General features: G+C 34.9%; 5 protein-coding genes across 5 annotated transcripts; 2 read left to right on the forward strand and 3 right to left on the reverse strand.

Annotated features, from left to right (window-relative positions):
• The first annotated feature begins 3618 nt into the window (after positions 1 to 3618).
• LOC108206979 (DNA polymerase II subunit B4) lies at positions 3619 to 6712 on the forward strand. The gene is made up of 3 exons (XM_017377435.2): positions 3619 to 3862; positions 4177 to 4295; positions 6376 to 6712. Exons 1-3 carry the CDS (start codon positions 3684 to 3686, stop codon positions 6459 to 6461), a joined length of 384 nt encoding a protein of 127 aa, XP_017232924.1. The 5' UTR covers positions 3619 to 3683; the 3' UTR covers positions 6462 to 6712.
• Positions 6713 to 7284: 572 nt separating this feature from the next.
• LOC108207508 (uncharacterized protein At2g27730, mitochondrial-like) lies at positions 7285 to 11800 on the forward strand. The gene is made up of 4 exons (XM_017377947.2): positions 7285 to 7420; positions 9603 to 9714; positions 10544 to 10582; positions 11324 to 11800. The coding sequence occupies exons 2-4, from the start codon at positions 9613 to 9615 to the stop codon at positions 11507 to 11509; spliced, it is 327 nt and encodes a 108-aa protein (XP_017233436.2). The 5' UTR covers positions 7285 to 7420; positions 9603 to 9612; the 3' UTR covers positions 11510 to 11800.
• A 2319-nt stretch (positions 11801 to 14119) lies between these two features.
• On the reverse strand, positions 14120 to 14746 carry LOC135150532 (uncharacterized). The gene has a single exon (XM_064086878.1). It carries the CDS (start codon positions 14744 to 14746, stop codon positions 14120 to 14122), a length of 627 nt encoding a protein of 208 aa, XP_063942948.1.
• Positions 14747 to 15212: 466 nt separating this feature from the next.
• Positions 15213 to 22291, reverse strand: LOC108210206 (rho GTPase-activating protein 5). The gene is made up of 5 exons (XM_017381500.2): positions 21628 to 22291; positions 20049 to 20169; positions 19773 to 19892; positions 18515 to 18745; positions 15213 to 16091 (listed from the first exon to the last, which is right to left on the reverse strand). Exons 1-5 carry the CDS (start codon positions 22005 to 22007, stop codon positions 15402 to 15404), a joined length of 1542 nt encoding a protein of 513 aa, XP_017236989.1. The 5' UTR covers positions 22008 to 22291; the 3' UTR covers positions 15213 to 15401.
• Positions 22292 to 24496: 2205 nt separating this feature from the next.
• Positions 24497 to 25231, reverse strand: LOC108206772 (uncharacterized). The gene has a single exon (XM_017377174.2). The coding sequence runs from the start codon at positions 25154 to 25156 to the stop codon at positions 24614 to 24616; it is 543 nt and encodes a 180-aa protein (XP_017232663.1). The 5' UTR covers positions 25157 to 25231; the 3' UTR covers positions 24497 to 24613.
• Positions 25232 to 25459: the final 228 nt, after the last annotated feature.

Raw genomic sequence — 25459 nt, forward strand, 5'->3', positions numbered from 1 at the left:
AACAAAAACAAAGAGTACCACTGCTGGATGAACCCTTGTAAAAAGTCTGGGTTAGCATATTGGGTGAGAGCATTCTACTGCTACTTTGATTCTGGACAAAGTTAAGTAATTAGTCCAACTTCCTCGAATTACAATAATCCATTAGATAATGAACTAGTGGTTTGTCCCATGTCAATCCACAATACAGGGAAGATGATTAAAATCGTTTTCAACCCAAAAAAATGTCAACTCTGTTCGGTTTGGCTGTATTCTTAACTAATTTCAATAAACATGTACGTAGTAGAACATTTTCCAAGATGGCATTGATCAGAGACATCACTATACTAAACCTATAGGCTATAAGAACTGTGCATAAGTATAGTGTCCATTTCATTTGATGGGTTAACAAGATCTTTGCCACAACAATATTAAATCCCTTTATAGTACTGGATCATTTTCGAACATGAAAGTAATTAGTATCAACTAAATATCTCCATTTTAAATGTGCAAGACATACTTGTTTTTAAGCAATCAATTGTCTTCGCTATCCGTGTTACTACTAAAGATAATTTAGTATTTAGCTCAACATAACTCAATTTATGTTGTTTCAGTATCCCTAGTAGGTTTATGATTTCACATGATTTTGATGATGATGTGTGGTTAATCAACAACTTATAATTCATTAGTTACCAACTCAATGAATTTGTTGAGGCATTTCAGAGGTTCAGATCATACAACGTCTGTCCATTACTTGACACTATATGTATATGTATTACTCTAAACAGTGAACTTTCAAGTTAAAGGTCTTTAACGAAATCATGACGGATAAAATCAGGGAGACTAATCTCATGATCAAAACCCGCTCCACAGTAAAGCCTCAAACCCCCATTTTGATTCAACCACATCTAATTAAAACAATCAAGACCATACTTAAGAGTAACAATATAGAGGCGAGATTAAGAAGGTTAAGAGTGTTATTATAGAAATGAGAATTAACAAGTTAAGTGTGAGCAAATCTTGATTGTACATTTTGTTCACTATCCTTGATAGGTTCATGGTTTCATCTAGTTTTGACGACGATGTGTGGAGCCGTTGGAACAGATTTAGAATACCTCTTTAATTTTTGTATAATTATATTATATTTGAGGCTAATAGATTTACTGTCCTGGTATTGTTCAAATTTGTAGTAAAAATCAATTAGGTTTTCCAAAAAATTGACATTTCGATTTTGGTTTTTGTGATACAAGTTGGATTTACAAAGCTTATTCCACCATCTTCACCTGGCCAAAGAGAATCAGCCACCTTACTATTATGGTTGCTGCTAATTAATCCGATCATGCTACAGATTTAGTCGTGCTCAATTAAACTAGATGTTCGGTTCCTTTACATGGATTGAACAAGTTCGTCAAAATGGACATGAGCTTATTCAGAACATGCTGACTTACCGAACTGTGGATGAGAACACAGTCTATTACTATGACACACCGTATGACTTGTATATCTTTATTTGGAATACAATGCGGCATGCAAATAACGATGACTTAGTCATATAATAGTATACTTTAACATTTAGTACTCATTCTCAACTTTTGGTCCATGGAAGCAATCCACCAACAGTTCCTAATACTATTCCCAGATTATGTCCAACAAATGTTTCCATATATGCACACTCTTGTAATTCTTTACCGTTGTACAACATAAATAATTCATGTCAACCTTGATTAGAATGGTAGATACCAAAATGATAAAATAGAAAGCAAAAATTTAATATTCAAATACCAAAATAATAAAATAGAAATCAAAAATTTAATATTCAAATTATGTAATTTTTTACCGTTGCACGACATTATGTAATTATGTAAAATTAAGGATCAAAATTTAGGTGGGGTCGACTGACCCCTCTTGCCCCTGTCAGGATCCGTGGTTATGGCCTACGCAGACGTGATAGCTGAGAATACCATTCTCATGAACGTGGAAAATGACCCTAAATGTCACAGACTGGCTCACCACTCCACGATTAACAGACCATAATGCATTTATGCATCCTTTTGGCTGGGGAATTTTAAATTGTCACACCTGATTTTACATTTTGTTCACCAATGATATTACCTTTATAAGCAATAGATTGTTTTTGTTCACCAATGATATTACCTTTATAAGCAATAGATTGTGTCTGTTGGATGACATGAATGATATCATTAAAATCCACACTACATTCCACAATGTTGTCCGATTGTTCCTGTTCAAGAACAGTAGTTTTAAAAAAACAATTATAAACTTGTAAATACATAAATTAAATTAATGTGTTCATAAGATAAACATAAAATATCTAAATACTCACTGATTTAGCCGGAATGGAAGGAGGAGGAGCCACAGAGTCGCCACAGATACAATAACCTTTTTCCTCTTTCGAACCTGCAATCAAGATCAATAATCTCAAATTGTATTGTCTGTACATACAATTAGATATATATTTGTATATCAACTTAAAAGATTACCATAAGGAGCCGTTTGGAAACATGCTTATCATTTCAAATGACAGGATTTGAATTGTCATTTCAAATTCTCAGATTTATACTGATATTTGAATGTGTGGATTTCATTTCAAATGAAATCCAAACGCAAATTCCCAAACAGGTTATTTGATCGATTCCAAGATCGCAAATGATATCCAGTTTCTCAAACAGGCCATATGTCTATTCTTAAACCCTAGCCGCCTCCTAAAGAGTTTGGGGAGATGTTTAAAATGCCCCCAATAACACTCAGAGACCGAGTATAATCTATCGTTTGGGGAAGAGCCTTTTTACTTATTTCTTATTAATTTATACTCATAACGTGAAATCAAGTCACGTTTCCTATTTTTTTTATAATTTTTTTATCGTTCACGAGAGAGACCTTTTTATCCTAACCCTAATATCAAAATTAGTTATGAATCTATTTTGGGCATCGTAAATTGATCGGTTTTGTGGGATTATTTGTTATAATCGATTTTTTTCCAGAATTCTCTCAATAATCCATATAATTTTTTAATATTTTTTTAAAAAATTGAAACACTCTGTATTAGCATTATGATACTTTATCTCACTTTCGTCGGACTCCGCACAAATTGAAAATCAATCATAATTTATAATTATAACTAATTCATTAATTGTGAATCAAATACACCTCTTGCATCAATTTTATGATATCTTAAATTAATTCTATACCAAATTTTAAGATAAAATCAAAATCAACTACAATCTTATGAGATTTATGACTTATTATAAAATAATATATATAAAATTAATATAAAATTAATTTTTCAACTGGTATTATCTTCATTTTAAGTTACTTGTCTTCTTCTTCTTCTTTTTTTATGTCAAATTAATCAAATATTAACTGAAATTTAAATATATTATATTATATTACTAAAAATTATAAACAATTTACGAATACAAAATTTTCAGATTACAGTAAAGTATCCTGATAATTTGAAAAGAATGTGTGTCCGGTATAGGTAAAAGTAAAACTGTAAAATCGAAGATTTGGGCCAATTTCCAAAATCATTTTGTCCGAAGAGAAGTGTAAGAGGAAATCACAGCCGTTGGATTTGGAGAAGGGACACTACTTAAGCAGACAGCGCTCATTACGAGGAATATATGTAAGTCTATAACCCCGAGTACGCATATACTACGTACTTACATTCCTGTCTTTACGGGCTTAAAATGGCGAACAAAACGGCACCAGTAGCGGACCCGGAGGAGCTGCCCAAGACTATCGTGCGCCGCTTGGTGAAGGATACGCTTTCTCAGTGCTCTAAAGACGGCGACATTTCGGTACTCAAAGACTCTCTCCTGGCTTTCTCTGTTTGTGTTCGGATCTTCATTCAGTACCTCTCTGCAACGTATGTATCTATTCTCATTTCTCATTTCTATTTTGTGTGTGCAAAAGTATGTGTATGGATGGATGAATTGATTGCTGAATTGAATTTGATGGTGGATTTTGGGAATTATCAATGGATATGATGTTTTCGAAAATGGGATGTTTTTTTGAATGATATGTATGAAGGTTGATTGATTAAGTGAAATTTGTGTGCTTAATTTTGGAAAATTTATGATTCTTTGAGAGAGTGTGTGCAAAATTTGAATGGATGGAATTGTTTATTATTATTGTTTTTTTTTGGATTGAGGTTGAATAGAGATTTGGTTGAATTTGCAGTGCTAATGATGTGTGCAAGGAGGCAAACAGGAATATAATTACTGCTAATGATGTTTTCAAGGCTCTTGAAGAGATAGAGTTTCCTGAATTGATTGAGCCGCTAAAAGCTTCTCTTGAAGGTTTGTAGAATGATAAAATTACCAAAATGCATGTTTGTTTATGTTTGTTATGAATGTAGTTTCTTGTTGTGTGGCCTGTGGGTGGGTGGGATTGGGATGTTTTTGGTTATATGAGTGATATGGTATGATGCTTAGAATTTGGAACTCAAGATTTGGTCAGTGTAGTTTGTGAGATTCTGCTCGTAACAATGTGCTGTTAAACTTCTTGATACAGCCTAACATAGGTTTGACAGATAGAATAGACATATTGAATGTTAGGTTTTCCAAATTCTGAGGTTAGGTTTAGAATTAATACAATACATCTAAAATTCCGTATACATGTGTCACCTTCACAGGCTGCTTATAGAAAGACCAAGACGTCAATTTAGCTATATGGTATAATCAAATTGGTAAAGATCTTTCTGATGATTAGTGTTTTTATAGTTTTTGGTTTCAAGTGTGTTTTTGAGCATAATTGAACAATTGGTCGTTTGATTCTGTAGAATGTGTCGTAGAAATCAATTTTCTAATGGATCCGCTTCTGTTTATGTCAACCAAGTGACGAGCTCTTTTAATGGAATCATTTTTACCCTTGCTATCCTAGATTATTTGGCATTTAACCTCATGTACTCATTTATTGAAATTACCTTCCAAATGCACCAGTACAATTTCACAATCTTGTTGTATTCGGCCTCGTTAAAGTTTCAAAAATTATACCCTTTGCAACCTCGTTCTCCAGAATCCCCAAATTTTAAGCAGCTGGATATTAACAATGTCATTGGAATGGTACGGTCTTTCTTCAGGCCAACAAGCCTAGATTCAAACTTCCAACAATCATCCCATAATTCCACATCACATATTAATGACAATCTATATGTGATTCTGTATAAGAATCAAGTAATTGATGATAAGGTAACCCCAGCGTTGATGATTTTTAGTGTGAATGACATCCAACTACGTATTGTTCCTACTTCCTATAATCGCACGTTGTTTCGCCAAAATCGTGATTGATCGATCTTCAAGAAGCCAGATTACTTGACGGTTTTTCACGTTGCACTGATCTCTTCCTCAGTTTTTGACCAGTTATACGATGTTGCTACCTTTGATTCTTCACGTCGTTATAATAGATTGCCCTCAGTCCTTTTTCTTTTCATTTTACTATATGTACTTGAAATTCTTTCCTTGTGCTGCTTGAAAAACTATCTCTAGCTTACTTAATTTCACAACGATTTACAAGGTCTACTAAACCTTTGCTGAAAGTATTACGATGGACCTTTTAAAATTTTTAATGCTATGATCACATTTTGCATTATGTTTTAAACATACCAGCCTTGCATTTCTAGTAATCAACTAATGAGGTTGAAATAAAATGTTCTGAATTGTAAAAGCCCTTCCACAGCAATTTTATCTCTCTCTCCTACCATAGTAATCTAATCTCTCTCTTACCACAGTAATCCATTATCTCTGCTTCATCTGTTAAGTTCCATTTAACAAATTTCCTTGCTAGTATCTCTTTATATATCGTTTTATTATGATTCCATGAGAAAGATACATCATTATTTAATCATGTAAAACTTCCGATATGGTATTGCTGATTTAGTACTGAGAATAATTGGCTAATTGCTAATGTGGCATTTGGTAGATGAAAGGGGTAGAGTAGAGTGGGGTTTGTTTTAGTACTGGTTTTAGCTTCAACATTTCTAATGGAAACAAACTAAATGCACGATCGGTCAATTACCTATTATTTTAAACCTAGTTTATCAAATTTTATTCATCACCATTGGAGTGTACTATACGCTAATAAATTATCTATAAACACAAAAGCAAATCTGAACAAATGTTAATAATTTTAAGCAAAATATATCACTGAAAAGAAGTAAACAGGTCTTTGCCACTCTTTCCAATATGTAAGGACTCGGGTAATGTGTGTGACACGTGGACAAGAAGTTGGCATGATGTTATCCTGAGTTCCGATAACAAGACTTCAACTGAAAAGAATAAACTGACAAACTTTAATTTTGTTTGTAGAATTAGAGTTATTTTATTGCTATATGTTATATAAGGTTGTTGATTGCTAATCGTATTCCCTTTTTCTGTGCAGAGTTTAAGAAGAAAAACTCTGTGAAAAGGTCAGGACCCTCCATCGGGAAGGATCGTGGGAAGAAAAGCAAAGTAGAGGATGACTAGGAAGAATATCATGTCATGAATACATGATGTTGCCTGTATATGGGTGATCTGGTACTCGAGAACCCCCCTCCCCCCTCCCCTTATGGATTGGGATATTTGCAGTGAGGAGTCCTTTGGATCCAAACTATACATCTTTTAGGCAACTTCTGCATTTCTAGGAATTTATATAAACTTTTTAAGCGGGTTTGTGTAGAGGTGTTGCATTGAAATTATGGGTGTTTTAATTTTGATGTTGTCTGCTTTAAAGTTTATACCTGCTTATGGGCGGTATCCTACAAAGTCCGGTTGTTTAGTCAAGTGGATATCCCTCCGGCAGGGGAGATTTCGAGTTTGGATAGATTTGTTTCCAAGTATTCAAATCGACACAGCCGATATTTTCAGGAGAACAGAAACTTGCTTAATGCATAACCAGGAAGATTTGATGAGCAAGAAGTAATTGTATAGTATCGATCATCAAGTCACCGTCATAGCAGTTGATTTTTAACTAAATCTTCTCTCAACTTTAACTGGCTTCGATCTTCAAAGCTTAAAAAAAACAAACAAAAAGACTTGTGTTCATATGTAATACTCTTTTTCAGTATGAAGCCAGTGGGCTACATAAATGGTTGTGATATGTATACATCCTGTATGCTGTATAATATAGAGAAATAAAGTAACACAACATTTTCTATAAAATAAATAGGTGTGCAGAAATAGGTATAAATTTAAGGAAAAGAAAATGCATTTTTAAAATTTCCGTCAAAATAAATAATTTTTTTAATAATAAAATAAGCTGTGCTTGGGCAATTGTTGAAAAAATATTTAGAAAAAATATTATTAAGCTAAGCTATAAATAGTAGCAAAATCCTAATTTGCCGGGTAGATTGCATTTTGTTTGACCAAACCCACCACACAATTACTTGAAGTGCTGTCCTAATCTCTCTCGCTTGATTTCTCTCCCCAACTGCATCAGCCATCAGGTGTGTGTATAGTGTATGTATACTGTATACATATACATGTTTAATGTTAATTTGTCTCAAGTAATTTCTCATGGTTGCAACCACACCCCTTAATTTAAAGTGTGTGCTTTTTTGATTCTTATGTAATGTATGATTATTGAGAATATATAGAGTGACATTCAGTGTTGATTGATTGATTTCACCTTTTATGTTAAGAATTTTTGGAACCCAGTACTCGAAACTATGTTGTTAATGGACTAGAAACCTGTAAGATAATCGAATGCATCAATCTAATCTGCAAAGGGTTTGTTTCTTTATGTAATAACTGATATCATCTATAAATTGAGGAAATGAGTCATTTGACACTGCACAACTCGATTAACCTGGATATAACGAGGGTTGAAGGGTTTATTGAAATATATAATCCTTCAAGCTTATATATTCATATTTATCAAATTTTAGTAATAACAGAAAGTGTATTGTTTACCAACACAGTAGCGAACTGAGATTAGAGCATCTCCAGCAGCATCTTAGCCCATTCCTTAAATATAATATAAAATATTGGATCCTAGTGACTTAAGATAATAATAGCTATTCTCACCTCCAACAATATTCTTTATATTCATTCCTTATATACTATTTTATTATTAAAAGTTGCCATTATTGCAATAGGTGAAGAGAGAGAACATGTTTGTATTCAAAATTTATTATAAAATAAGAGTTAGGAGAGGAGAGAGGTTACCTAAAGATAAGGCATGGCTAGTGGATCTTAGTGATTTAGGGAATCACTAGGATACTATTGGAGTGGATTATTTTCTCATATTCCTCATATTTTGGTTTAAGACTCCAAATAAGGAAGCTGCTGGAGTTGCTCTTATGACTTCTACTAAGATGTAATGGTTTGATGATAGGTGATCAATATGGAAAAAGGCTCTTTCTGAAATTATTACTTCTACTAAGATGTAATGGTTTGTTGATTACCTGATCAATTTGGATTATGGAAAAAGGCTCTTTCTGAAATTATTACTTTAAGATGTAATGGTTTGTTGATTGCCTGATCAATTTGGATTATGGAAAAAGGCTCTTTTGATTAATTACATTTCTAATAATATACCTGTGTTTACTAGACATACAAAATACCCTTTGTCGCAATGGTTTAATCACTAAGTGATGAGTTAGTGTGGGCATTATATGTCTTCGTGTTTTCTTTCTGCTTTCCCATGTTCATTGATAGCACGCTTTAGAAAATGTGTCCACTGTCCAGACTCTGTTGAGCAGTGACTTAGCCAAAAAATACTGTGATCTGTCCAGACGCTGTTGCAGTGACGTTGCTAGAAATTCTGACTGTGGCTGACGCCTCCAGAATCTATTGGACAGTGACCTAGCGAGAATTATTCTAACCATGGCTGATGCGTCCAGACTCTTTCTCCCTTTACCACTGCTATTTTAGCATGTGGAGCACAGATGAATTGCTGTGATCATGAGGCAGAAATAGTTAAAGCGCTATCTTCTGTACTTCAGATAAACTATAGTTAGGTTGCTTCTTATATATTTTTCGATTCCCCCTACTAGTTTTCTGCTTTAGTAGTAGTAATGTTTAGCCATGTATTTTGTTTGAGCTAGTTATCTCATTTGTCTCCATTAAATCTTTTTGTTTATAGCTTTTGAAATAACTAGGTTCCTCAAATAACTAGCTGTAATAAGTTCTTTGGTCACTGTTTCAGTCACATGCTATTTATTCCTTTGAGTAGAAGTGTAGAATCCACCACCTTTCTAATTCCACCTCACATCTGATGAGAATTAGAGGCAGAGTCAGAAATTTAATCTGAAGTGATGCAAGATGCACTTTCTATAACCAAATAATAAATTATCATATGCATAGATGCATGCTTGTCTTTTTACCGGTTAAAACTTTCAATAACAGTTATTTTAACTGAATATCGCAAGCAACTTAAATAGTAAGTTCAGTAAGTGTTCAAGTCAACATACAACTATAGAGTAGGAAAAGAAGTCAGCAAATAGGCAAAAAATATAACAAATCAGATTGACGAAGATATACAGAGACTCAGATCTGTACTTTAATTTTTTTATACAAGTCAGTGCTCTCATTCTGGCCAGCAGAAATATTAATCTGGAGAAATTTGTGGTGATATTTGATGCTATTAATTGAGATGGAAATGATTTATGCTTGTGTTATTTGCAGGAAAGCAACCATGACACTGAGAATTGCTGCTAGATATGTTTCTCGTAGGCTTTCTAGTAGTGGAAAAGTACTTAGTGAAGAGGAAAAGGCTGCTGAAAATATCTTCATCAAGGTAATTTTATACTTTCCTGTTATGAAATATGTATGCTTCTTTGTCATTAAGTCAAGATATTCTTAATTTTGTTGTTATATATTGTACTTATACTTGAACTTTGTCATTAAGTCACTATCTTATATGGTTGATCTCTTTACTTTATATTCATGATAGTGATAGGTGAACTGTGATAGAATTTATCACAAAATATCCTATAAGGATGTTTCGTCTAAAATCTTGGATTAGTTTAATGGCAGCAACTCCCAGTTCAATTCAACATTACAGAAACAGATAATTTATAGATATTTCTTCGGTGGATTTTTTCCCACTTTTTTTTGCGCCAAGGAAATTCCTCCGTGGTATCATTGTGTTAATGTAAAAAGGTCTTAGATTCTGAATGATGGTTAGTGGATGGCATCATGAAAAGGCCTAGAGAGGGAGACATTTGACCATATACTTTGGAACTTGGATACAAGGGAGATATATCCACCAACTTGATTTGTGTACTTTTAAAATATGTTGGAGTGACACACAAGTGCACCAAGTGCATGGTTCGATTGAAAAGGATTATTGATAATGATTCTTCTTGCCAGTGTTTGCCTTTTGGTGGTTTATTTAGTTTCCCGTCGCAGCGAATGAAATGCCCGTTGTAGCAATAATCTTGCATTTCAGCTCCATATTCAAAATTTTCAGTCCAGACTCCAGTGTTTGAAAACATTGATATAGTAGATGATATAGAATTCACCTAAACATGACTGTGTTCTGAGCTGAATTGATTTCCTTTGTTTATGTTTTTGATTCGTTAAAGGATATATTTTGTGTAAATTCCTGCTTTTCCTAAATGCAGAAATCTGAAAAGCAGAAGTTAGAGAAGCTCGCACACAAGGTATGTTCATGCCACATTATCTCCTTTTAAGGTGTAACTATGTTTTTCGTGCCTGTGCATGCATATTTTTTGAGGAAGCATGCTGTAGTATCCAGGATTGTAAACTAAATATGTGGTTGAGGCACACGAGGGAGAATATTCATCTCAGTATGCTCCTTGCTTGTATTTTTGAACTGATGGCGAAAAGATAAGCCAACATTGAAGAACTTGGTGAAATATGAACCATTAACTCATAAAACATATGGCTAAATTAACCAAATTGTTGTCTTCAAAGAGCAGTATACATATTCTCATCAAAATAGCACCCAAAAAACAATTATTGCATATCCAGGTACATTAGTTATTTATGTGTCAGTTGAGGGTTGTACGGAACATGAAGCAGTCGAGCAGGTAATAAACAGACTTTTTAACTTAAACCCGTCTTGTGGCGAGGGTAATAAACAGACTTTTTAACTTAAACCCGTCTTGTGGCGAGTAATAGCTTTAGAATCCCAAACCTAATGAGAACCTAGTTGGTGCCGTAAGATCTGCATCTCGGCACGATACAGATGACTTGATCACACTGTTGTTATTTTATGACCAAAATAGTTGCTGTATTATAACCATAATTTTGTTATTTAAGTACCATTTTACCAATATCAAAAAAGTCAGTTCTTCAAGTTGCTGTATATTTCCATTTGATGTCTGGTAAAGAATTTAGTCTGGATAAGATACAAAGAACTAACAAATGCTTGTCTTCAGAATGCTAAACCAGAGGAAAAACCATCAGGAATTCCAGGATCTGTATCTGGTGCACAACCCAGTAATCAGAGCTCAACATCAACCAGTGGGTCCCGTAACTATGGTGTTATAGCTGGAGTTGTCACTGTTTTTGGTGCACTAGGGTGGTATTTCAACTCCAAGAAATCGGAAGAGGCTCACAAATAAGCATGGCATTTGCTAAACCATAATATGCACCTGAACTTACTTCCAAGCTCTAGTTTTTCTCAGTTGGTGACAATAATGCAAGTGAAACCATGCGTGATTCATATCTGTATGATCCATCATGTTGATCTCAGAAATTGTTCACCCCTCACAACTTCCCTTTACTTTGTCTCAGTTTTTATCTAAAAGAACATATACTTCCCTGATTCTGGTGAACAAGATTGCACTTTACTGAAGGTTAATCTTATAACATTACCGAGCTTTCATAATAAAGATTTTGAGTAATTTTGTTCATGAGGTATACCGGGGAAGGTCATCTATAGTTGTTAGTAGTATGCACTGTCCCCTTTTTCCTATGATAACAATCTCAGTATTATGGAGCCTGAGGCTCCTTGTACACGCCATATTAGAAAAATGGCTTAAATACCTTTTTACCATCGAAGTTTGCCTTGATATACACATTAACCATCAATGTTCGAAAAAATACGGTTCAGTCATCAATGTTTAAAGAAGTGTATATTCCAACCACAACGGAGAGAAAACAAAAAAACCAAGAGAGAGCGCGTCACACTTGGTGTCAAAGAGAGTCATTGTGATGATATGAGAGCCTAAAAGAAGCCAACAAGCAGGAGAGAGGACAGCTTCATTCACAATCGGACTCTACAAGTCTACAGCAAGATGTTTCCAGTTTTCACCCTGGTCACTGGTCAGAGTTGTTCATAGAATACGATTATGTGATAACTGATAAATCAAATGAATTTAATAATCCTAAATTCATTAACATATATAGAATATAAAAAATATACTAATTTGGATATATTATTAAAGCGATATATTTAAATTTATAAATTTGATATTAATTAATATCATTTTTTAAAAAGAAAACGACAATAATTTTAAGGGCCTGATCAAAACATTAAAATTTATGTATAAAATTTAATATTAATTACACATAAAATATTCAAAAAAATTCAAAATAATATTTTTAAGAGCCGGTTAAAAGCACATTAAAATTTATTTAGCCAATTTAATATTAATTAATTATATTTTATTCAAAAGAAGAAAATTTTAAAAAAAAAATTAAGAACACGGTCAAAGCACATTTGTACAAAATATTAACTATATATGATTTATTCATATAAAGGCAATTTGAAACATTAACAATCTTAAGGATTCCGTCAAAGTACATTAATATTTATTTAGCTAATTTAATATTATTTAAATATAATTTATTCAAAAGAAGAAAATTAAAAATAATAATTATAGGGACTCGATAAAACACGTTGAAATTTGTTTATAAAATTTAATATTAATTAAATATAATTTATGAAAAAACATAAAATTTAAAAAATAATAATTTTAAGTGTGACATCAAAACATATAAATTTATTTAAAGTTAATATTAATTAAATATAAATTATTCAAAAAAAAATTAAAATAAATAATTTAGGATTAGTCAAAACACATTAGTTTTGTTTGCATCTTATAGATATCGGGTATGGTTTAAATCTTCTATTTACGTTTTGTGTGTACACCACTGTTTCGTACATCTGCACCTCACAGTCCCTTCGCATTGAACCGCAAGTGTACTGCAAACACTGAAGTTTGCGGTTTTTTGTCTTGATTATGATTGTAATATACAAAAAGTTTAACTTTAGTGGCTGAACCGTACATTTTAAAACTTTGATGGTTAGTGTGTATATCGGGACAAACTTCAATGGCAAGAAGATATTTAAGCCTAGAAAAATGTATGTTGTGATATACTCCCTCTGTCCCTCTCATTTCTTTACAGTTACTATTTTGGGATGTCCCTCTCATTTCTTTACATTACCATAAATAGTAAGTTTTTTCCATCATTACACCCATTATCCTCCCCCACTATCTCATATTTAACAATAAAAACTACTATTACACCCACTACTTTCCTCCACTATCTCAAATCTATTATTAAATATTGATGGGTCCCACCACTTTACCCACTTTTCATCTAACTTTACTTATTTTTCATACATCGTCTTGGTCTCCGTGTCCCCCTCCAATGTAAACAATTGAGGGGGACGGAGGGAGTAATTACAATAGATTGTGTTTAGGAACATGATGGTAAATAAGCATGCAGAGCTCATTAAGAAAGAGAACAGTGATTCTGAGCAGGAACAACAAAGTGAAAAAGAGGAGAGTGATTTTGAGGGGAAACACCAAAATCAAGAATCAGAAGAACACATGGAACCAAAACAAGTTTTTGAACTTGGAATTTATTCTCACTTTCCCTGTCCTATGCATATGTCCTAATTATATATACAATTAGACAATAGTAAATGGAGAAAAAGCCAAGAAACCAGCAATGTAAATTGACAAGATTTTCATGCAAAAACAAACAATTCCTAATCTGTCAAAGCTGACCTAGCCTCGTTAACACTCTCCTTTTTACCATTACTACATAATCTGCAGCACCTGATTATAATACTACCTTCGTATCTCTTCGTATCTTCTCCTAATTTCTCCTCTCCATTTTTATTCGTCCGTGGTTCCTCCATCTGAGTGAACGTGCTGCGGCTTCAAACTCCCTTCTACGACCTTTGTAATCTACTCCATATTCCTCCTGTCCATTTTTACTCAGTCCATGGTTTCTTCATCTGATTGAACGTACTGCAGCTTCAAACGTCCTTCTTCTCGACGTGATTGCAGCAGTTCTTTAGTCGGGATCCTGGCCTCCCTAAGAACAAGTCTCCCATCATTCCTAAAAGACTTGAAACATACCCAAGGCTTCCCATTACCAGCAATAGTAGATATAGGCGGAGGCATTCTCTCACCAGTGATTCTTGATATCCTCGGTTCTCCACTGGACATATACGCGTTAAATGTGCCCTTCGAGTCATATAAAACCTCATTTGATCTATGTCTCATATGTCTTCCGATCTTTCTCCTTGGAATCACTTGTCTTCTAAAATCATTGTTGCCGCTGATGACAGGAATCTCAACATCATTGCTTTCAAGTCCAAGATTTTTTGTGCATATTGATAAACTGTCTGAACACATGGAAAGAGGTGTTCTTACAGGAAATGACGAGTATGACGACGAAGATGAGAATGGCGATGATGATGGGGAAAATGAAGATGACAATGGTGATAACGATGAAGATGAATCATCTACCAAAGACACAGATACTTGAAGAGGTATTTGATGATTTTTCAAAGGTAATGGCTTGTCATATATGTGTTCAAGGCTTTCACAAGCTGCCATGGCTTGCCTCTGTTATAACCCTCTGCAGGATGATAAAAGGGACAAACAAATATGAGAAAGGAGTTGAAGGGATAGATTGGTGCTTTCCAGAGTATTGAGGAGGGATACTCGGAGAAAGAGTGGAAGGATTAAATTTTATTTTTTTTTTGACAGTGGAAGGATTGATTGTAAGATGGGTTGAGTACAATATGATTTTGACAAAATAAATTCAGTTGGCAAATTAAATGTTTATATCTGAAAGAGATCAAAAAAAATAGATCCATGTTCTTCATCTTATTCTTGAACCTAAAATTGTGGTCAATCCAGTGGTTATCTAAATGACTCTTGGAAATTTACTGTTTCCCCTTATTTTTAGCTAGCATACCATATAAACTCAGTCAATATGCAAAAAAGGGCTGTCAGTAAAAAGATTGTCAATATATGTTCACACAACAATTATTTCACAATTTCGTAGACACCGTCAGACTGTTTGATAGGAGTTGGAGATATATTATAAATTTTAATATACAAATGACAAAAGGGAAGGCACCCAATGGAGTTATAAACATCATTAAAAAATCAACAAATAGTTGGTTCAACGCAGATTCGGTAAAGTTAAGAGAAATTCAATCTTGTCACTGTATTGGTAAATGGCATTAACAATGCTTACTTCTGTTTATCGCCAGGCTGCAATTCGCTCTGACCTTGAATTTATTCTGCTCAGGCTGCTTATTCCTTTGCTATCAATAGATCCCAGGGCATGAATCACAATTTCTCGACCACTGATCTTTTCAGAAATCTTGCTACTGTAATTTGATTCACTTGACTGACCTACTGTAGTCACTTGAGCTGTATCTTCAACAAGAAATTTGGCAGCACTGGGTGACCTTGATTCAGATGTATTATCAGCAGAGGAAATACGACGGGGAGTGTCGATGTATCCTCCCCCATCAGACTCCTCAGTCGTGTAACTGAGATGTTCATCACTAATGTTGCTTATGTAGTTATCGACAGAGGAAATACGATTGGGAGTCTCACCATCTTTCCCCCCATCAGTCTCCTCAGTAGTGAAACTGAGATGTTCTTCATCGCAGATTTTGCTTACGTAATTGAAGTCAGATGCAGTCTCTGAATGTGGATCTGCAGTAGTAAAGGAATGTTCTTTCAATTCATTTTCTTCAGCAGTTTCTTCAAGGCACAGTTGTAAAGGACCCTGATGCCCATTTTCATCAGAAGGGTTGACACGTGTACAGGGGGATACTTCTACCACAGAACTCTTTCTTTCTTTCAGTGTTTTTGTAACAAGTGCCTTGAGAAAGTTCATGACTTGTACGGCGTACATCAATGCCGTCAATGGATCTGCCATCTGCAAGAGGGTGACATAAGAGCATTATTGGAAGTGGAACAAAAAAATGCAATTGCAATAACAAACAGGAGCACCCAGTCTAGCAACCATGACAAAGTTCAAATCACAAAGTAGATCAGTAAGCAAATAATACAAAAGGGAAAAAGAATAAGTAGAACATCATGCAAATCTTGGGTACTAAGAAAAAAAAAGTGACATTAATTTGGTTTTTGTCTGCTTAAAACTAACAGACACCTTGAATGAATAAACACCTAAATTACAACATAAAAATAATAAAAAATACAAGAACATCGTATCCCTCAGAGAGCCTCGTATCCACCTGGCATGGAAACAATCATGGTCCCTCTACCAGAGCAATAACAAGCAGGAGCATCAATCTGGCAAGTCCATGCCAATATTCAGATTACTTAACAAATCATCAGCGAGATAAAAAAGATGAATACACATACTGCAAGTCTCGGGTATTTGGAAAAAGAAAACCAAGGACATGAACGTGATTAATTTCAGCTTAGAACCAGTCAACTAGCAGAAGAAAAGCCTTAAATGATCGAACACTGAAATTACCTTCAATACAAAATTAAAAAAACAAAAAGTAATAGAAATACAAAAACAAATGTCCCTCAGAAAGCCTAGTATCCACCTGGCATGGAAACAATCATGGTTCCTCTACCACTGCAATAACAAGCAGGAGAGCACCAGTCTAGAAAGTCCATGCAAAATTCAGATTACTAAATACATCATCAGCGAGATATAAAGATAAGACAGATAATTCAACAGTAGAAGATTATGAAAATATTAAGTAAATAAATAGAAGTCATATTAAGTGTACCAAGTGCCTGCTTAGAACTAGCAGGAAGGCCCTGAATGGTCAAAATATTAAATTACCGCATAACAATAAATTTGACCGTACGGAGGCCTTGAATGATCAAACACCTGACATGTTTGTTTGGAGGAATTATAATCCCCAGATTATTACCTTATTTATCTCAATTGTTAAAGATTATAATCCAATGAAATGATATCCCAATCACTGTTTTAGTCCACTTCTATGTGATTATAATACCTTTTGAGAGAAGGTATTATATTCCCATGGAAAATGAATAAAAAAGTGATTGCAATACAATCTCATGGGATTATAATCCCTTAAATTTAAAGAAGGTAATGTATTTATCCCGGGATTATAATCCTTTCAAACAAACATGGCCCTAGAGCATGACAAAAGAAAATAAAAAGTAAAAGAAGCCCATGAACGATTTATCCCTCAGAGAGCCTAGTATCCACCTGGCATGGAAACAATCATGGTTCCTCTACCACTGCACAGAAAGCAGGAGCACCAGTCTTGCGATTTCATGCCAAAATTCAGATTACTAAATACATCATCAGTGAGATAATAAGATCACAGGGAAAAAACAAGTGTAGGTCATCATGTGTATATCAAGTATTTGGAAGGGGGAAAAAAAAAAAAAAAGCAACATAAATGGGTATATCAGAACTAGCAGAAAAGCCTTGAATGATCAAACACCTAAATTGCAACAAAACAGAAAACGGAAAACTTACAGAAATACAAAAGAAATTTATCCCTCAGAGAGCCTAGTATCCACCTGGCATGGATTATATCATGGTTCCTCAACTACTGCAATGACATGCAGGAGGAGCACCAGTCTAACAAGCCCATGCCCAAATTCAGATTACTAAATACATCATCAACAGGATCATAATATAACAAAGAAAAAAGACTAGTACAACATAAGGCATATCTCGGTTTTGAAGAAAAAGATAACATAGTTTGAGAAGGCAAAAGAAACAAAAGAACGATATATCCCTCAGAGAGCCTAGTATCCACACCTGGCATGGAAACAATCATGGTTCCTCAACTTCTGCAATAACAAGCAGAAGGAGCAGCAGTCTAGTTCCATGCCAAAATTCAGATTACTAAATACATCATCACCAAGATAATAAGATTGGGGGGTGGGGGGGGGGGGGGGGGGGGGGGGGGGGTGATAGAACGTCATGCAAATCTTCGTAAATAAAAGACAGTGTAGTTGTGACTAATGTCTGCTTGGGCTACCAGAGAGGCCTTGAATAGAGACACCACACAACAAGTTCCATTTAAGCATGTAGGGCGCCAACTCTGTATCCACACTAGTCTGTCACTGTAAATACTTCTCTCATTTGAGTTGGTGAATATTCTAATAATTATTCTATTCCCAACTACATTCTGGCCATAAAATATATTTATAGCAAAGTCTGACAATTTTTTCACTTTCGCAAGTTAAAGAAATTTTATATATAAAAACATAAAATAATAATTATGATAATTCTCAGAATGATTCGTACAACAATGGGCTTGAATATCCATAAGAATGAAAGAAAAATAGAAGCCAGTGTTTAAAGTGATGCATGACACTAAGTCACTAACTCACCTGGGTCATGTTTGGAGCAAATACCATTGCAATATTGCGTGCGTTCATCTTGTTTAAATGTTCCTGTTGAACAACATCAGCCATTAAATTAACAGCCCAGTTCAATAGAGCAGCTTCTGTTGCAGGAAGAAGCATTGCAAGCGCAGAGCAATCTTCTTCTGTTTGGCACTGCATCACCTGTTCAGGCGATAGCGAGTCCAAAATACCAGCAGGGAGTTCTCTGAACCATGCCTATAGTAGCAGAAACCAATGGTAAAAAACTACATTGACTTTTTAAGTGATTGCATAGAAAATTTCTGTACATGTTTGAGGACTATGAATCTAGACTGGCTTCATTTAGCATGTGTATCAAACTATTAGTTCAGAATTTTAAACTGCCAATTTCGAGAAAAATATGCTCGCAACCAGGGGAATAGATACTCAGTGACCAGGGGTACTCTTGGTGTACCCTGGAATTTCTGCAACTACAAAGTTGTAGGCATCACTTATACAAGGTAAAAACTGGAAGCGGCTCAATTACTTAAAGTTAATGGATATGCTAAAGGTGTACAAATTCACACACTCACATATATATTGTAAACTCAAGTCCCAAGATAAGGCTGACCCAAAAATAACGCATATTGTTCAAGCAGATGTATTACAGATTGAAAATGCTGCAATGCAACTTTGTTATGGCATATTTAGTATAATACGACTTTGCAACATAAGGGCACCATGCAATATTTCTTGCAAACTTTGAGCATAACATTATTGGGTAAACAAAGTATTGCAGAAGGCCATTGATGTTTAAATAATAAAATACTCTCATCTGCTAGAATGCTTATGCTTTAATTAGGCCACTGTCCTATAGGTCCTTGGACTAACTTAAAATCAAACTTTTAGTTCATTTCTATTGAAAATTAATAATACAGTGAGAAGCTGGGATTATATATCCCTCGAGATGACTAGAAACATTCAGAACTTGTTCATGGGAGTGAAGTTAATGTAATGAGTACATATAGTATATAGATAGGGAAGGGAACGTAGCCAACACACAAGCCTCTGTAGACTTGGGAAGAAGTTCTAGTGCACAAAGCCCTACTCTTTTTATACATAAAGGTTTTAGTACGTATAGACTGTTTTCAGGGTTTTAGCCTGTGTCCTAGCGGATTGTGAATAGAATATAGATATGCCAAGCACCAACGCACAATCAGTCTATGACCAGTTATTATTTAAAAATGTTCACGAGAAACTCATATGAGATTTCCACTATAGATACCTTGATGAGACCAGCCAAACAGTGTACATCAATGCCCACTGGAACAACTCCTGCATTCAATTGATTCCTCACAAACTCTTCCTGACCGTTATCAGCATTGATTCGGAATATTCCTTCTGCCTGCGTGTGCAAGTCCATCAAAACTAAGTAACAATTACAAACTAAAAGATGGATGCATGGATGCATAGAAATAATTCATGAAAGTCAATCTGATATTCTAATGTAATATATTTAAAGCTAAAATTACAATGAAGATTTTATGAAACGCTAGGGTACCTGTAAGCCTTCTTGAGCATATAATCGCTGTTGCATCAGCAGCAATATTGTGGGAACACTGTTGCCTCTGTGATCATATGACAACTGCATGGATTCTGTGGAAACCCCAAAAACAGTGGTGCTACAAAATAAGAACTTCAAATTATAAGTAACCTACTAAAAAAGAAGAAATAATGATAATGCAACCCAAGACACCAAGACTCCTCAACTTAGTAGCAAATTTACTGAATAATCCATAACATGCATGTAATCTTCCATTGAAAGAAACAGATTAATGGAAAGAAATGTGAATAGTGCAACCAGCATATGGTGACCTAGACCCCTAAGAGAACTCATCAAATCAACTTGGCCGATTTAAGAAGAAAATGATAAACAAAGCAAAAACTTCAAAGTGAAGTAGTAAACTAAGCTACAAAAACTACTCAGTTTTATAAAAGTTGACGTTGAACCATAGCAAGTGAAAGGAGGTTATTCCATTCTGAGTTCACTAATGTGCTTGTGCGCCTACAGGGTAGCTGAGAATTAACTCTATAACTAATCTATAATACAATTTTTGCATAGGAATATGCAAATTTTAGCCCAGGTAAGTGAAATTAACGTTTTCTTTCAAAGTGGAATCAGCTAGTTATGGGCTTATGGCCAACCAATTTCTAGAGCTTTTATTAAAGATACATACTGAAATCACATATATGTATGCTTAAGTTAAAGAATTAAAGCAACATATCCATAAGCAATATAACAGTTAGAAGGAAATATATGCGCTAAAATATAACCAAGAAAGAGGAAACTGCACATATATTGCTGCAATATCGTCCATTGGTTCCTGACCTTGTCAGATATACGCAACATCCTGACAGGATCTCCAACGCTCTTCTTATGTCGCCTTTCATGTATTTAAAACTGTTAAAGCACATTCTTTTCTCTATAATTACTATGACAGATGAACATTGGAGAAAAGACTTTTCAGGCTATTTTATTGTTTCAGCTTGTAAACCACATTCTTTTAGAAAATAGTTAAAAGTTACAACCATGGTGCTGAGCCCGCTGTAACCATACAAATAGCAAGTTTAGACCGCCTTAAACTAGATACTTTTAGGTGTAAAAAGACTCAACACACCATATAAATTGCAATATAATGCACAGGAAAATCATTTGATGATATGCAACAAGAAACAACATTTGCACTATCACTAATAGGACACTTACATGAAAACTTAAGCATTTTGATATACATGGAGCATTAATTTAATCATGGATTATTTAGGAGAAAAGGAATAGGAAAGCGGGGGTAAGAGACTACAAACACACGAGAAGACTTGAAGAACACAAAAAAATAAATCCAGAGTTAATTTATCAATACAATCTTATATCTTTCAGCCAAACTCACTACCTTGTAAAGATTACCTAAAACTCACTAAAAACTTCAAGAAATAGAACAACACTAGGTAAAAAAACCTTCAAACAATTACAAATAAATCAAATCCCAAATTAACATTAACAACCCATCAATTCAGGATATAAACTGTCAATTATAAATAAGCCTGGCCATATATAAGCACAAAAAGACCAAAAGCACTACCTTGCACTAGGAGCCCTCCTAGGAACTTCAGGCTCAAACTCAACAGGCAAACCCAAGAAACCATTAAATCTATCAAAAGTAACATGAGCAACATGCTGCACATTAGTGGGCCACCCAATATCCATACCAGCAAGCTTAGCTCTATCCACACTAGTACAAGTGACCCAGAAAGATTTTCTGAAAAGGGTCACCAAAACTGCCAATAAAGACAACTGATCTCTACTATTCTTGTCTCTCTCTTTCCTCTCTTGTTCCTCTAAAACCCTAGAAGATACTGATGACCCTTCATCTGTTTCTTCTTCTTGGAATGAGTGGGACTCAAAGTTGTGTAAAGAAGAGGAGGAGGATGAGGTGGGTGAGGACTGAATCACCTCTGTCATGGCTGTAGATACAGAATGCGTGTGTATATTTTGGGTTCTTGAATAAAAAAGTGGAATTGAAGATTTGATGGGGATTAAAGAAAGGGGGAAAGGAGAGAGATAGTTGAAGAAAATCAAGAAATGGGGTTGTGGGGTTTAAGACGTGAGGATCATGAAGTTGATTTTGATTGATTTGGGGTTGTTATTTTTGTAGTGTGGCTGGCTTTGAAGTGGTCTCAGGAGGAGGGGGCTAGGGATTACAGAATGAGAAAATAATTGAAAATAGCATTATGGTCTGCAGGTATATTTTTCTTGTTGCTAAATTACTGGGCATATCAAGTCTTCTTTTTCTCCTTTTTGTTTTTTTGCTAAATGAGAATAACAATTAATATATCTAGCAAACACATGTTATAAACCTTTAAAAAAATATTAATAAATTTATTCTTGAAACTTTTGAAGTAGACTTTGTCAAACACTTCACTCAAATTATAATAAAATTATGCATCATAATTAAGAAGAAATTATGTCACATATATACATACTCCCTCCGTCCCACCAGGTTCTTTACGCTACTTTTGGGCACGCATTTTGAGACTCCTATAAAGTATAGTTCCAGAATATATTTTTTTATAAAAAAAATTCTGAAAAAAAAATTTGACGTTTAAACTTTTATTCAGAAAAAAAATAAATTAAAAAAACGTTATTGAACTATACTTTATAAGAGCCTCAAAATGCGTGCAAACAGTGAACGTAAACATCCTGGCGGGACGGAGGGAGTACTACTTATCACATATAAGAGAAAAATAATTTATTTTGAAATTATCCAAATATGCATATAGTCTTTTCGGATTAACTTTTTTTTTTAAAACAATCGATTCAGACTAACTTAAAAATGAGCCCGCAAGGGTTGGTTCAGCTGGTTAAAGAGGATGTTCTACCCTCTTGGTCACAGATTCGACTCCAAAGGGAGCGAAATTTGTGATTATGCTTCCTGAACCTGAACCAGAGTATGTCGCTTAAGTGCGATTTACCAGCTCGTGGGTTTACCAGAGTCACCCAAATAGTAGCGGCTATGGATTCCTACGTAAAAAAAAAATGTTAAAATTATATTAAAATTATATTAAAAAAGAATTGTATAAATACAATAATAAAAGAGGATACCGTAAGGTTCACATGGCCCTTTCACATGGCTCATTTAGAGATCAAAAAGTATATGTTTTTTTTAACTATTCCCCTTCAACTAGTAATCTACAGAGGTTAGAAGCCTTTGTTGTAACTTGTCCATGATTATATATCTTTTATCTCCAATTGTTTGTTTCCTTTCCATCATGAATAATGAAGTCACAGTTAACAATAGTTGGTAGAAAGAGGTAGGTGAAATTAAAAATACCAGTGATAACTGAATGACACTCTTTGTTCTTCTAATTACCTTGGATTACATATCAGCATGACTTTGTAGTTTATGATTGTCACTTGCTCAATCACTTTGTTGCTTATTTGGTGATCTAGTTTCATGATATTAGCAGATTTTTTGTTTCTACAATTAAAATCATGTACTGCTACTCTCTTTTTTTACCCTGGAATCTATGCATTTGGGCTGACAACAAACCTGGTTCATCTGTTAACATAGGATGATTCGTACTTGGAGATTTACATTAGCACAGAGATTTATCTGTTTTTCATTTTGCTACAATCAACTCACAGATAATTGACACTGCTAAGCAAGATGAAAAGATGCTTAAGCTTCAGATTGTAAGTTTTACTTATTATCTGAACTATAGGCAAAGCTCTCCAATATTCTGATGGTTCTTTTTCCGCACTATAAGCTGCTCTGCATAACATTGCAACTTTCCATCTTTTCTCCTAGGTTGTGTATGATATGTGACATATGTCAGAGCAAGATAGCTTCAAATTTGATAATGTGAAGCAATGGCTGAGTGAAATCAACCGATACGCGAGCGAGAACATCAATAAACTTCTCGTTGGGAACAAATGCAACCTCACTGCAAGTAAGCAGGAGGCAAGGTGATCTCAGTCAGGTTGTTTTTGTATGATCATTTTAAACTGTGAGATATTGTTCAGTTTGAGAAAGATGCTACCAATGTGGAGCAGGCTTTGATGGTCAGGAGGACATCATCAATCAGAGAAAGGTAAATGATTACTTGGAAGCTCTGTTCTAAAAGTCGGTGATTAATCACCGATTAATCCATCTTCTGTAGCTCTTACGGGTTAATTTATGCTCTGTAGCTCGCTGAATTGATTAAGTCTCCGACTATTCAATTAATCATCCAATTAATTCCAGATCAATCCAATTAAACATGATTAATTCCAGATCAATCCAATTAAGCATCTGTGATGGCCCTCTGAGACTGAGCTCCAGACATACTTGAAGTCTCTTGTACTACATGTGTACTCTTTTCAGGATTTCTGTCCTGTCTGAGCCTTCATTACCAGCAGGTTCATGATCACAATACTTACAGTACACCAATCCATTTTTGACACAACAGAAATATACCAAAAGAACATAAATTTCAACCCTTTCATTAAAATTGCAATATTTTGTCTTAATCAAAACAACCCACAAATATCACATCAAAGGATGATTACAAACTAATTAATCAACCAATTCAATCAATAACTAACAAATCCATCTCAGCCTTATTCTCTTGCTCAATAACATCAAACATAACCGGATCCACAATCACCCGGCTCTTCACATGACACCTAAACCTATGCTTGTACACCAAAACCTTCGCCACTCCCTCAATATCCACCGTCGCGTTCATCACCATCTCTCTCCTCGCCACGTCAGCCAGAAACTTGCTCGCGTGGTGCGCAAACTCCTTGCTCTTGAGCGTGGCCGGGAGCTGCAGAAGCTGGCAAGACTTGGCCGACTGGGAGCCGGCTTTGACGTCCGCCGTGCCGATGAGCGAGCCCTCGTAGAAGATGGAGAGGATGGTGGAGTTGTAGGAGATGGGGACGTTGTTGGGGTTGGTGACGTGGATGGTCATGATGACTTCGGCGTCTGAGAAGGGGAGGTTGAGTTTGAGGGAAGTGAGCTTGATGGAGACCAGGTGGAAGATGGGGTCTTTGGGGACGGAGGCGAGGAGGGCTTGCGTGGCCACGGCGGTGGCGGCTCCGACCACGGCGGAGCTCCAGCTGAAGCTCATTACTGCAACTTTGGGTTTGTGAGGGAGATGAGATGAGAGCTGGTTTTGAGTTCTTGAAGAATGGTGTGTTGGCTTGGGGTTTCTTATTTCTTAAAGAGATAAGTATGGACACGTGTCAGTTACCGAGGCCGTCGCCTTTGTCATGCTGTCTGCTTATGCTTATAATTATGGGTTTTTTTTATGTGTGTTCAAATAAACAAAAAAATTGATGAGTTTGGTGAATTTTTATTGGATAAAGGGGTTATTATATTAATGACTTGATGACCAATAATAATGCATCAAATTAATAGAAGTTAGCGCTTA

The sequence above is a fragment of the Daucus carota genome, chromosome 2, assembly GCF_001625215.2.
Source record: "Daucus carota subsp. sativus chromosome 2, DH1 v3.0, whole genome shotgun sequence".
Classification (NCBI taxonomy): domain Eukaryota; kingdom Viridiplantae; phylum Streptophyta; class Magnoliopsida; order Apiales; family Apiaceae; genus Daucus; species Daucus carota.

Coding starts and splice junctions, on each gene's coding strand:
- LOC108206979 (XM_017377435.2), top strand. CDS start 3,684: ATGGCGAACAAAACGGCACCAGTAGCGGACCCGGAGGAGCTGCCCAAG. Junction 3,863..4,176: donor ATTCAGTACCTCTCTGCAAC/GTATGTATCTAT, acceptor TTGAATTTGCAG/TGCTAATGATGTGTGCAAGG. Junction 4,296..6,375: donor GCTAAAAGCTTCTCTTGAAG/GTTTGTAGAATG, acceptor TTTTCTGTGCAG/AGTTTAAGAAGAAAAACTCT.
- LOC108207508 (XM_017377947.2), top strand. CDS start 9,613: ATGACACTGAGAATTGCTGCTAGATATGTTTCTCGTAGGCTTTCTAGT. Junction 9,715..10,543: donor CTGAAAATATCTTCATCAAG/GTAATTTTATAC, acceptor TCCTAAATGCAG/AAATCTGAAAAGCAGAAGTT. Junction 10,583..11,323: donor TAGAGAAGCTCGCACACAAG/GTATGTTCATGC, acceptor GCTTGTCTTCAG/AATGCTAAACCAGAGGAAAA.
- LOC135150532 (XM_064086878.1), bottom strand. CDS start 14,746: ATGGCAGCTTGTGAAAGCCTTGAACACATATATGACAAGCCATTACCT.
- LOC108210206 (XM_017381500.2), bottom strand. CDS start 22,007: ATGACAGAGGTGATTCAGTCCTCACCCACCTCATCCTCCTCCTCTTCT. Junction 20,170..21,627: donor AGGAGGGCTCCTAGTGCAAG/GTAGTGCTTTTG, acceptor CTTATTTTGTAG/CACCACTGTTTTTGGGGTTT. Junction 16,092..18,514: donor TTGCTCCAAACATGACCCAG/GTGAGTTAGTGA, acceptor ACCCTCTTGCAG/ATGGCAGATCCATTGACGGC.
- LOC108206772 (XM_017377174.2), bottom strand. CDS start 25,156: ATGAGCTTCAGCTGGAGCTCCGCCGTGGTCGGAGCCGCCACCGCCGTG.